At 48.8% G+C, this 12,133-nt stretch overlaps 5 protein-coding genes across 5 annotated transcripts; 1 reads left to right on the top strand and 4 right to left on the bottom strand.

Annotated features, from left to right (window-relative positions):
- Positions 1 to 2,191: 2,191 nt before the first annotated feature.
- FIBRA_00709 (uncharacterized protein) lies at positions 2,192 to 3,720 on the bottom strand (the record flags this gene model as incomplete). The annotated part of the gene is made up of 7 exons (XM_012322598.1): positions 2,192 to 2,559; positions 2,610 to 2,751; positions 2,812 to 2,849; positions 2,901 to 3,073; positions 3,134 to 3,215; positions 3,272 to 3,366; positions 3,431 to 3,720. The coding sequence occupies 7 exons, from the start codon at positions 3,718 to 3,720 to the stop codon at positions 2,192 to 2,194; spliced, it is 1,188 nt and encodes a 395-aa protein (XP_012177988.1).
- A 1,181-nt stretch (positions 3,721 to 4,901) lies between these two features.
- On the bottom strand, positions 4,902 to 6,551 carry FIBRA_00708 (uncharacterized protein; the record flags this gene model as incomplete). Its single annotated transcript, XM_012322597.1, has 9 exons — positions 4,902 to 4,932; positions 5,004 to 5,044; positions 5,104 to 5,408; positions 5,460 to 5,601; positions 5,655 to 5,692; positions 5,744 to 5,916; positions 5,969 to 6,050; positions 6,107 to 6,201; positions 6,265 to 6,551. 9 exons carry the CDS (start codon positions 6,549 to 6,551, stop codon positions 4,902 to 4,904), a joined length of 1,194 nt encoding a protein of 397 aa, XP_012177987.1.
- Positions 6,552 to 7,557: 1,006 nt separating this feature from the next.
- FIBRA_00707 (uncharacterized protein) lies at positions 7,558 to 8,380 on the top strand (the record flags this gene model as incomplete). Its single annotated transcript, XM_012322596.1, has 3 exons — positions 7,558 to 7,841; positions 7,895 to 7,977; positions 8,043 to 8,380. The coding sequence occupies 3 exons, from the start codon at positions 7,558 to 7,560 to the stop codon at positions 8,378 to 8,380; spliced, it is 705 nt and encodes a 234-aa protein (XP_012177986.1).
- A 323-nt stretch (positions 8,381 to 8,703) lies between these two features.
- Positions 8,704 to 9,393, bottom strand: FIBRA_00706 (uncharacterized protein; the record flags this gene model as incomplete). Its single annotated transcript, XM_012322595.1, has 3 exons — positions 8,704 to 8,826; positions 8,882 to 8,981; positions 9,041 to 9,393. 3 exons carry the CDS (start codon positions 9,391 to 9,393, stop codon positions 8,704 to 8,706), a joined length of 576 nt encoding a protein of 191 aa, XP_012177985.1.
- A 270-nt stretch (positions 9,394 to 9,663) lies between these two features.
- Positions 9,664 to 11,023, bottom strand: FIBRA_00705 (uncharacterized protein; the record flags this gene model as incomplete). The annotated part of the gene is made up of 8 exons (XM_012322594.1): positions 9,664 to 9,803; positions 9,867 to 10,118; positions 10,168 to 10,334; positions 10,390 to 10,561; positions 10,614 to 10,628; positions 10,685 to 10,711; positions 10,768 to 10,783; positions 10,970 to 11,023. 8 exons carry the CDS (start codon positions 11,021 to 11,023, stop codon positions 9,664 to 9,666), a joined length of 843 nt encoding a protein of 280 aa, XP_012177984.1.
- Positions 11,024 to 12,133: the final 1,110 nt, after the last annotated feature.

The raw sequence follows: 12,133 nt of genomic DNA, 5'->3' as shown, positions 1-12,133 counted from the left end.
CTTCATAGGGACATCTTCAGTAATAGACTCAGTTGTCTATTCAGTCTTAGCCTGAAGCTTTGCTTCAATCAGTATATGCTCTCAAACCACTGTTAGTTACAGTGGCTCAGTTTACAAGTCTAGTACAGTTATAGCACGTCAGCCTTATGTGTATAAGTCCTAATATCAGTTATAAGTCAAACTCCTGATCCTCAGTCATTAGGTCCCTTAACATTTATGGTGCATCTCACTATTCATTTAACAAACAAAAGGTTTGAAGTGTTGAGTAGAGGGTAGTGACACAAGGATGAAATGCACTCACAGATGATGGTAGACAAAATAGTTTAGTTTCAGGGATGATGCTCAGACAGAGAGGTTTATATACATGAGCTCTAAGACCAATGGCACTGCATAGAGACTCCTGATACCCCATGCTGACAAACAAGTCAGGTGTGGAATATGCTGGAAGGCCCTGCCTTAAGTCACTGTGCAGCTATGCTAATCAACCATTAGTGTACTACCTATAATATCAGCTAGTAATAGCAGGTCACCTGATTTGAATCATGTGCTACAATGATATGAACTGATCTATATAAAAATAGGACAGCTCTTTTATGGCATAGATAAGTAAAGATATGTTCCAATAACTATAGAAGAGATATAAAAAATAGAATAGAAATAAGAAAATATGTTTTAAACTATGACAAAAATAACCTGGTTTATTGCAGCTTTATATAACAGTGTGCAATAAATAAGTGCAAACAATTGCATCATTGTTTAGGGACCTAAACAACTAAGAATCAGGAGTTTTACTTAGCATTTGAAGACTAGATGCAGAGTCTTATGCTGAAGACTGTACTTGGGGTTTGTTCAACTGAGGCTGAGCTTTCTTGAGTTGAAGGAAGTTTGAGAGTACACACTAAGGAAAGCTAGATACTGATGCAGAGCTAAGGCAGGCAAGGACTGAATAGACAAGCTAGTGTCTATTAACAAGATATCCCTATTAGATGTATGTAGGGAACAAGAGGACAAAACCAAAGCTTAACACTGGAGTATATATCTTAAATAGAGAAAGGAATCAGAAAATAGATAGAGTTCTGTTGAGGTGAAACATAGGGATGAAACAGTTGATAAGATGAATCAATCAACTAACAGTCAATTAACTAACAGATAGAAGTGGAGTAGATGACAACTAAGATGAATCAGTGATGAGTATGATGACAGATAGATAGGAATGAAACAGAGATAGATTAACAGGTGTTGTCTGTTGTTACATAGTACAGGGTCAAGACAAAGAAAGAAAAAGAAAAGAAAACCCTCTCTCATCAGACTGTAACAATCATTATCTTACTCATAACCACACTCATAGTTTTATTGTCCTCTTCAATACTATATTAGCACATCTAGTTCCCATTCTACAAGCCAAACAATACAACTGTTGCAAACATTGCAACATTTTCATTCCCTAATGTACATGATTGCCTTATACAAGGTGTGAGTATAAGCTGCATCTAGTTCATTTGCCAATGTTTATGAGTATTGCAGAAGTGTGCACAAGTACATGTTCCCAGGACACTGTACTTTTATGCCAAATAGGCCCTTAGATCAAGTATAAGTCACTTCTGCCCCAAAGCCCACAATTTCAATGCAGTCATTGACAGAAGTGCAGTTGCCCAGTCTTGAAACATCTGAGTACAAGACCAGTTGTCCTCCTCCTAGTCAGGCTGAAGGTTGCCAGCAGGGATCTTGTAGTGTTTTATTTCTCTTTCACAGAATAGCCTCAATGTTTTACCATCTAGATATCATTACAAGTTACTGGCACAGCTCTTGATACTATAAATCAGCACTGGGTTCAGCAAATGTGTCACTGAGTGAGTGAGTGTACAGTACTGTTGCACTATCTTCACAGCAGAGGACAATGTATCAACTACATTAAGCATATATAAAATATGTCATCAAGAATATATCATCAGTGCTGTGAGCAGGTGGGCGTTGCAACCTATCAGCATAAATACAGGGGCAATGGAGAGTTTGATGGCTACAATGTTGCTAGAGCAGCATAGGCCAATCGTCACAGGAGGGCACTGAACGTATGATTGCTGTTCCCGAGTATCACCAGCGACCATTGTGAGCATGAAGACAGATGGAAGAAATAAACAGACTGGACGTACGTATATGCGAACCCGACCCGGCTGTTATCTGTATCGAGTACCTATAACCAGAACGGCTCGACATCACTACGGGGCATCAGGTCAAAACAAGGACTGACCGTGTAGAAACGCTCTATGAAACTCATGCCCAATATAAAGTCAATCCCCGGTAAGAACGCCGTACCTATCGGCACAATATAGCTGTAGCGGAACCCAGACTCGCCACCCAGCTCCGTGGCCAAGCTCTTCGGAGCCAGCTGTGCCTCTACGTCCCACAGCAGTGGCTGTCCCTCCACGAAAATGGCGATCATGTGCATGTGCTTTACTGACGACTCGGGGATAGCAGTCAATCCGGTGACATTCGCGTCGAAGAAGCTTCCCGGAATCGCCTTGATGTATGTCTCATACCATGCATCCAAAACACCGGTCACTGCCTTGGGGTCAACGCGGACGACACAGTGATGAGCAGGGAGAACGCACATGTGCTGCTAGTGTCAATGATCCCGGAGTGCGTGGCGGGTATGAGCGTCTTCCTCCCGTACGAGGCAGAGATGTTCACGCCCCAGTATAGATCAGCGAATTTGGTCGTGGTAACTGGCGTCCAATGAATGGGGCCAACGCACTAAGGACACATCGTTGAATTGACTTGATTGTGTCGCATGAAGAAAGGCGCATGACGTACCAGTGACTCGTCGACGCCTCCAAAAGTGAGCTGTCCGTCTATGAGATGAATGAGTCAGCATGAGCGGTGCACATGTTAGTTATACGGACTCATCGAGTAGTTTGAGGTGGCAGGTGCGAAGTATACACCCAAGACCTGTTCTGGTATGATCTTTTGAGCATATGCATTGTTCATCACAGTAGGAATGGTCTGCATCGGGTTGTTCTCGAATGTTTGCAACGTGAGGTTGACAGGACCAAAGCCAATAATACCGTCCACACCCCTGAGGAATTCACGTTTATGAGCGGTCATTGTAACTTGAGTCACCGGTGAGCCTACTCACGGTGGGGCCATAGCCCCAGTTGCGTCAGCAATGGATTGGTTCCTAATGATAAGCCCAGGCGCAAGAGCTACTTCGTCATAGTCTGAGGGTATAAAATCTAAGCAACCATCCAGAGCCTACCACATGCTCCATACTTACATTCGCTACCGACAAATGCGCCTCCGGCGTTGCTCACATTTACGGCCTCTCCAGTAGGAACGCTGGTGCTAGTCTTAACGTAGGGTTTGTTACCGCTGTACAGAGTTCGATGCACAATAAGCACAAAGCTTTCACACGTTATGTCTAGAGGCGGCGTACCCTATCCATGTGTTTGAGCTTCCAGAGTCCACGAGGAGATTGTAATAGGTGGGAGGATTTCCAATTCCAATAGAGGCAGTGTAAGCTGCATACCCTAACTGCGCGATCGGAAGACTTGTTGCGCCCTCGCTGTTGGCTCTGCTCAACAATGCCCGGCGTGCCTGATCCGCTTTGGCCACGTTCTTTAGAGAGCCGTTCTGTGTCCGCGTGAGGCCAACGGAAATAGCGGCATGTGCACCAGAAAGACAGGCAGCGGCGACGACAATGGAGATGGCAAGGCAGCGGTGCATGTCCGCAGCTGGAATTGGCAGTGGGTGGATTGAGCAGATGCGAGGGGATGAGGCCTCCTCTCCTTATAGCGATCTCAAGTCGGTGCTGCAGAAATCAGAGTAAATACACCAGTGCTAGCCCTGATAGGCACGCGTCGAGGCATGTGAGTCCATTAAATAGTCCCGAATAATCCGGCGGGAAACATAATCTCAGATCTGCAAGCTGTACAAAACTTGCGACCCTTTGAAGGCGAGACAGATTACGGACAATGGGACTTCGCTTGCGGAAGAAGAGGAGCATACCAGAGTGTACCAGTGCGCGCTCGCATAATGAACATCAGCGTTGACTTCAATGCAGTGCGCTAAGTAGTACTTTGGTCCTGAACTGATGCTACGTGGGAGCCCGCCCGCCTTGGCGTAGCAAAGTCAACGACGAGACGACTACTTACTGGTATTTCATGAGCCACTACTTTAACTTGAAAGCTAAATCGTGCGGGGACGGACTATATTAGCCAGGTTAGGTCGAACGTTGGTTTGCGTTGGAGCACTGCAATACCCAATGACATGACCACTGGCCATCGGATAGGAATGCGATGCACCATATAACGGCGGGAAGAGATCTGCGGACCCGTGGCACAGGCTGCGTTGCAAAGCAAGGGTCGGGAATCAGTGAATCATGTTTCAGGTTGATTGCCGCGACAACATATTCGTCCTGTTGAGCAGTGAGCAATGAGTCAACAGCGACATGTTGCAAGTATTATTACAAAAACAAGGCTCACGCCGTATACACAACAGAAATGGATCACCTAAACGAGTGTTCCGTTGAAGCCATAGCAGCGTCTGCGCAGCAGGACTTCGAGGGATCTCGGTAACATATTCCGTGTGAAACAAGCGCACATTCAGCCGCAAGCCTTCAACTTCGTGCTTTCGCCGCATACGCTCAGAAAATATGCCGAATGACAGGCAAAGCATGTGGAACAAGAAAGTGACGGGCACGCATCCCGCAGGCGCGTAGTTGCCAATCTGTCATCTCGAGATCATAGTGGACCATAAAATACCTACTACATCGCGAACAAGTCATGTAGAGAGATTAGCGCATGAACAAATTAGTCTGGCTAGACATTAGCATAATGCACAGCAGCAGCATTGAGGCCCCACTTTATGTTCAGCAATAATGTGAACCTATTTTTCCTCCATCAGCATCATAGACCAGTCTGGCTGAATGTATGTTCGCTATCGACGAGACAAGATAAGAAACGCCACCGTTAACGCCATTGAAAGAAGCTGGAAATAGGAACACATACGTATATCCGAACCCAACACGGCTATGGTCCGTGTCGAATACCTGTAAACAAGGAGATGTTCATTCAGACCCCACGCTGAAACGAAGAGCATCCCACATACTGCATAGAAGCGCTCCATAAACTTCAAGCCCAAAACGAATTGGAATCCGGGAATGGGAACGTCACCCAATGGAAGGATAAAGCTATACCGGTATCCAGCCTGGCCACCTTCTACCTCGTCCGGTGGGACCAGCTGCGCAGCAGCATCGAACAGTAACGGCTGCCCACTCACAAGAACCGTGATGGGTTGCATGAACGGTACTTCCGATTCGGGGATGGCAGTCAATCCGGTATAGGTCGCGTCGTAAAAGCTTCCTGGGATCGACTGGGTATATAGCTCATACCAGGAATCCCAGAAATATATCACTGTGTAAAAGTAAGCACAAGGCAAGACGGCGACACGTAGAGAGAACGTACATGTGGTGCCTGTGTCGACGATTCCAGCGAGACTGGCAGGTGTGAACGCCTCGAACCCGTACATCACCGAGATGTTCACACCCCAGTAATGACTAGCAAAGGCCGTCTGTGTCACCGGCGTCCATAACAAAGGACCGATATACTGAGAACAAAGTCACTTGCAGATACTAACACCAGACATGCTGAAAGACGTACGAGCGAGTCGTCAATGCCTCCAAGAGTAAGCTTTCCATCTGTAATGTATTGATCAGCAGGTGTCCGGGAACTGATCGAAGAGTACAAACTTGTTGAATCATTAGAACTCGGAGGGGCAAATGAGACACCAAGAACCTGCTCTGGTATAATTCCTTGTGCGTAAGCATTGTTCATGACCGTCGGTATAGTCTTGTCCGGATAATCGGTAAGCGATGTTAGAGTCAAGTCGGTAGGTCCAAATCCAATAATGCCATCCACACCGCTGTAGACATTGACGTCAGAGATCGTAGAAACATGCTCTAGGACCGACTCACTAAAATCCTGCATATTCAGTCGCATCTGCAATTGATTGGTTCTTGATAACAAGACCGGAGGCAATTGTCACCTCATCGTAATCTGAGTGAGTGCACAGCTGTAGCCACCTCCCTTCAACACTCAGACGTGATGCTCACATTCGTAGCCAGTAAAATTTCCGGATCCGTAGGTGACGTTGACTGCTTCACCGGTCGGGATACTCGTGCTTGTCTTCACGTATGGCACATTAGCGCTAGTGACGGCGCCGGTGAACAATTAACTGGCAGGCTTCGCTCAGACTCCGCAGGCGACGTACCCTACCCACGTGTTCGAGCTCCCAGTGTCAACGATGAGATTGTAGTACGTGGGAGGATTGCCAACGCCCACCGAGGCGAGGTACGCCTCGTATGCGTACTGCGTAGTAGATATGGTAGTAGGGCGCTCACTGCCAACGCTACCCAGGAAGGCTGCGCGCGCATGGTCGGCGTCGACTATGTCCTTGATGGAACCATTGCGCGCCCGCTTGAGATCGACAACAGTCAGGGTATTTGCACCAGAGAGAAATAACGTGAAGGCGAAGGAGAGGGGAACGCAGCGACGCATGTTCACAACCAAGGTCGTCTGTAGGAGGATCTGGGACAGAAGTGAAGGAGCGGACTACTTATAGCGACCGCTATAATGCCGTAAGAATTTTTCGGCTAATTCAGAACAACAGCAGACGTACCACAGCCAGATGAGCGCGTGCCGTCGCGATGATCGCGTGCCAATGAATATGAATAGCATAACCGTAGCTTTTGTGAACGTTGCACACTCAAGGTCCCTATTATCTACGAACTGCATATTAACAACCTGGTGGATCAACCGCGTTGCAGTACCACGCCGACAAGAATAGTCTGCAGGAATGGATTATCAAAAGTGATGACCCGAACAAGGTGTGGAATTGAATGTTGTACTTACTATTATAGCAGCAAGCATATGGGCTCGATCGATGCAGTGAGCTCCCAGTGACATATCGGTGATCTTGTCAGACCGCTGGTAGCGCTCGGAAAATGAAATCCAAGCCCAGAAACTAAGGTATTTCCGTTTGCAATAAGGAGAACTTCGGTCACTTCGCGAGACAAACTGTATGGATGGGCAGTCCTGCGATTTCTCCCAAGCAATGTTGGGGCAAATTTTCGTGTATGAGAACTTCATGAGCGAAATTGGTCGAATACCGGGAGAGAAAATGTGTCTACACGTTCGGCGTTATCCTGGATGATACTGGAACAGCGCGCACCGACGGATACAATGGCCGGCGGGAATACGCAGGCGTGAGGGCTAGCATCGCCGCGTAAGAGATAAAGGAGTACGCCAACTTGAAAGTGAGCCCGGTGCTTCGCGGCCTTGTTATCTGCGCAGAGCTGGTGGGGCGCTAGGGAGCGAGAGATGGACAGTGCACTGCGACCATGACCATGAGCCAGATAAGCGGCGATGAGGGCCAAGTAGGCGATGGCGGCGAACAGTCTGCGACGGTGGTGTGCGGTAACAAGTGCGAAGCGGGTGCCAGGGGGCAGATAACACTGGGATGGTAGCCACATTCAGCCTGTATCTATTCTTCTATCTTAACCCAATGGCAAAGAAGAACAAGGATCAAGAGCCTCAGGCCAACCTCAACAGCGTCACAAACAGAGACATCCTCCAACGCCTCAACTTCCTCTATCAGGCCAGTGCATATCTCCACACAATAGCCCCGTCTCCCTCCGGCAAACCAAGCAATGACAAGGTCATTGAACTATCGAAAGAGCAGAAACGAGAAAGGCGCAGGAAGGCGAGGCACCCTGCGCAGACAACGGAATTAGCGAGGGCTTATGTACGGTCGATGAAGATCATCAGCCAGAAGGCCACTGTGAGAATGTACGTCGTTCATTCGCCTGCAGCAGCTCGTGGTATCTGAGTTCGCATGTTAGGGATCCAAATGTGAAACGGACCCTCTGTAAGAAATGCAATACCATCTTGATGCCTGGGTCGACGGCGTCGGTACGCACTAAACGTGAGTGTACATCGTTCGTCACCTGCACACATGAAATTATTCACTCGGACGGGTCGTCAACTCAGCATCCTCAACACACGGACATAGTATAGCATATACATGTGTTACGTGCGGCACCACACGGCGCATACCCGCACCGCCTATCCTCGATGCTGACAAGCCACCCAGAGGACAGTCGTCGGCACCTGATTTTCCTCCAGCTCCTCCGCAAGCGGACGACGAGGCTATGCAAGCGGATGCCCTGAACCCGCAACTAGACTCTGGCCCTGAGTCTGCATATAAGAGCAGTAGCTCCCCTCGGAAGCACCGAAAGAGACGTATCTCTCCGCGAGTGCCTCCATTATTCCAGAGGAAAGGACATGTAGTATTCAGAGGAAATGTTCGACTCTTGGAGGATGATTAATGTGTGGTTTGCAGTATGCGTTTCACACCGACAAGGTCCAGGTGCAAGTTCGAAATGCGCTCGTTCACAGGGAACCTATACATATAATTTCCCGCGATGTTAATGTTACTTCTTAATTATTAGCAGCAACTTGAAGGCAAGAATGAGTCATTCTCAAATGCGCCCCCTTATTATGATATATGAATATTCAACTGGGTAAAGTCTCTGCAGAATTTAATCTGAAACGTACACGACAACTCGAGCTCGCACAGCGAAGTAGACGTACATGGTGATAACAAGAGTTGCATAGCGGAACACGAAAGTAGAATCGACTAACAATGAGCTCAATGACAAGCCATCCCTCGACCATCTACAGCGCCGGACAATGCGCTGTTAAGATCCATACGAGAGCCAAAGATGAAGTGTCCGGCAGCTGCCCCCACAACAACAGCGAGGATCAAATAAGCCTGTAAGGAAAATGATCGTTAGACACCCGAGGGGTGCAACGATGTCGACACGCACATTGTATGTCATGAACACCAGCATGAGGAAAAACGACAGGAACACCGTCAGACCATACATCACGGCCCTAGCCACGCGGGCAGAAAGAGGAAGGGGTGTGCTAGACGAAAGTCAGGACGCACATCTCCACAACGCTCTATCTATTAGACTCAGACTCACCCAGGCTGGCTCTTTAACACTGATACCCCGCTCAACAGCCCCGCGCCCTCCGAGTCGCTCTCAGGGGTCGCCCTCCCACTCCTAGGCAGCCGAGTCTTGCCCTTGCCGTCTGCGATCAGCCGGCGAGCGATGATGCGGTCGACGTCACGCTGCGCGACACGCAGCCACTCGTACAGAATGCCGAGGGCCATGACGGCGAAAAAGGAGAACACGAAGGCAGTCTTCGTCTGAATATGCCAGCCGGGGAAGACGATGCAGGTGTCCTCGATCTGGGTGTTCCACAGCATGTTCATGGAGCACATAGGCATTGGCATGTCGGGCATGTCGTGTCCGCTGTGGTCGCCGTGAGACATGGCTTGCGAGGGGCTTGAGTGTGAGGGGAAGCGAGTTTGAGAGGTGTTCCGCAGCGATGTGGGGGGCTACTTGAACGCTTTGGTGTAAATATTCTCACTGACACGACCTTCCGCATGGGGACGCGAGCGTCTTGGTTAATGTTCCCTCATTGCAAACGTCCATGGACAGAAATTGATAAATGCTCCTTTTCTCACTGGTCACCATCCCCAGATTCGTGGGGAAGACAATGTCCACATCGTGTACAATAACCATATCCATTAAGTGTTCTGTTATACAGCTCGCATCTCGGAGTCCTCGTCCTTCTTTGCTAAACCCTGTTCTACCAACAGCGCATCGACCTCCGCGGGCTTGTAAATTCTTGCCTTTGGCTGTTTCGTGGTGGGGTCGAGCGTAAGAGTCGCAAATTCCACTGTGACGGAGCAAATATCAGTTTACATCGGGGCCAAGAAGCGCAAGGGCAAAGGTTACATACGCTTCTCGCTCCCCAGTGTCGTACTATCCATTGTTTTGCTCATCACCCGGAGCACAAGGCCGATAGCCTCCTCCACACCCATATCATCTTTGTACTCTTGCTTCAACAAACTCTGCGCGGTGCCGTTGTTGGCACCTATAGATGTGGCTTTCCAGCCGGAGTAGTTACCGGATGGGTCGGAGTGATAGAGTTGGAAGTCGTAATGCACGTCGTAGCCGGCATACAAGAGAGAAACACCAAACGGACGCAGTCCTGATGAGGGATTGAGTACAGGAAACTCGAGAAAGTACAAGGGACGTACCCCCATATTGAGTATAACCCTGCTTGAGATCACATAGTCGTTGGGCAAGAAGCTCAACTGGGATGTCCTCGTTGTAGGCGAAAAGATGTTTTTGCGCTGCTTGGCGTGCATAGTTGACTAGTGAGTTAGCATCCGCAGTGATCCCCGCAACACCAGTTACTACATTTCTGTAATATGCAGAAGTGTTAAGCTCGGATACCACGAGGACACAGATACACGCACGAATTGAGCAAGAAGATCTTCTCTCCACTACCGCCGTACCCGCCTTCTTTGACACCACTTAGATCGAGCAGCTTTCCCGTAACTTTCTTCTCTGCTGCGAGCACTACACCATCCTTTGCTAGCACGCCAAGGACGGTCCCCGCATGAGAGATCGCCTCCATAGCATACTCGACTTCATAAATAACGCTTGAGAGGCAGCGCGCGCGGGTACAAGCACAACTTACTTTGGTAAAGTCGCCCTGTTCTCATCATTGGAGATCAGCATTATTGGGAAGGTCAAGGAGAATAAGCTGACCTTCTGGCGAGAAGATGGTCGTACGGCCTGCGAGAGGAATTCAGAGTCAGCGTAGTCATTGAATAAATTCTGTTCAAACTAACTGTCGTAACGTCTGGCCTAGATGTTACTCAGCCAATAGTATAGACAAAACAAGAGAGTACGCACCATGATTTACAAAGAGAGAGGTTGGGAGTAGGTGTACACCGTGCAGGCGTGCGTTGACGCGTCTGCCTTACGCGTCGTGCTTTCGGGAGGTGCCGAGGAGATGATCGCGACTTCCATCGGTCAAGGTCCCTTACTTACCTCGTTGTAATGTTCTGCCAGGTATCGCGCGTATCTCTCGGTGACCATATTCATGTCGTTTCCTGAAATACACTGGCTCATCTTTCACGCATTACTTTCTCGCTGGCTCTTTATTTTTCGTCAAGTCACTCACACCGTCCTGGGACAACGGAATCATTCTCCAACTGAGAGCGTCACTGTCTCTCTACTTGTGTAAGGAATTATGTGAGGCAACAACAAGCTGAGGCTGCTCATCAAAGGTGAGCACCTTGTGCAATTGGGCGCCTGCGCAACGGTCTCGACGACAGCTTGGAGTGGGTGCACATGCTCAAACGAAAACATGATGCATGATCGCCGGAGGGTGTTAGAGCCTGTGGAGCGCCACGGTTAATATGAGGGCACGATCTCAGCGTATCACTGCAGGACAATGCTAGGTCCCGAGTTTTTCATTCTTGCGAACACTGATATAAATTGCTGGCGCTACAGCCCAATATCCACGAGTCGAAACAAGTGTGGCAGTGGCAGCTCCACTGCGGTTACGACACTACTGAGACCGCCCACCGTATTATATCATCTACTCGAGGCCATCCCAGGATTCATAACTACATGTCGAACAGGCAGTGGCTACAGATGGCTACATGCGCACTTCTTCATTGCAAAGTGACAATGTAAAGTGAATCGGTCCTTCGAATTCGCCTGAGCACAGTCTGCGTGTCCAATACATCAGTGATATAATCCGGCCGCTGGAGAGACTCGGAAAAGGTCAGGATCCTATCTTCGTGATGCGAAGCTCTTCGGGCTTTGCGATTGACGGGCTGGCGCGCCTTGTTATTCTAATTCGAGCTTGTAGACATGAATTGCTCAATTTGCCTGCTGCATTCCGACCCTTCTGTCCGGAAGCCAACTCGGCAACCAGTCGACTACTTCACACAGCGTCGGCGGGAGTCTCATGCTAGCGCCGGAGTGCATGATGGCACATCACGCTCGTCATTTTCGATGTTGTGTTTGGGGTGGGATGGTGCGTCCTTTCTTGAACAGAAATATAAAGCAAAAACCGGGGCTGTACCGTCTCTCCATCTCGTGCCAGCGCATCTGGGCACCTTCATCCTTAGCTCCCGTTTCTGAACTCACTCATTCCCTGGGACAAAGGTTGTCCCGATGCACTGCTGTCTCACATTCTCTATC

Source organism: Fibroporia radiculosa (assembly GCF_000313525.1).
Source record: "Fibroporia radiculosa TFFH 294 genomic supercontigs, scaffold296, whole genome shotgun sequence".
Taxonomy (NCBI): domain Eukaryota; kingdom Fungi; phylum Basidiomycota; class Agaricomycetes; order Polyporales; family Fibroporiaceae; genus Fibroporia; species Fibroporia radiculosa.
The sequence above is the reverse complement of the archived record's forward strand: the minus strand, read 5'-3'. Positions and strand labels throughout refer to the sequence as shown.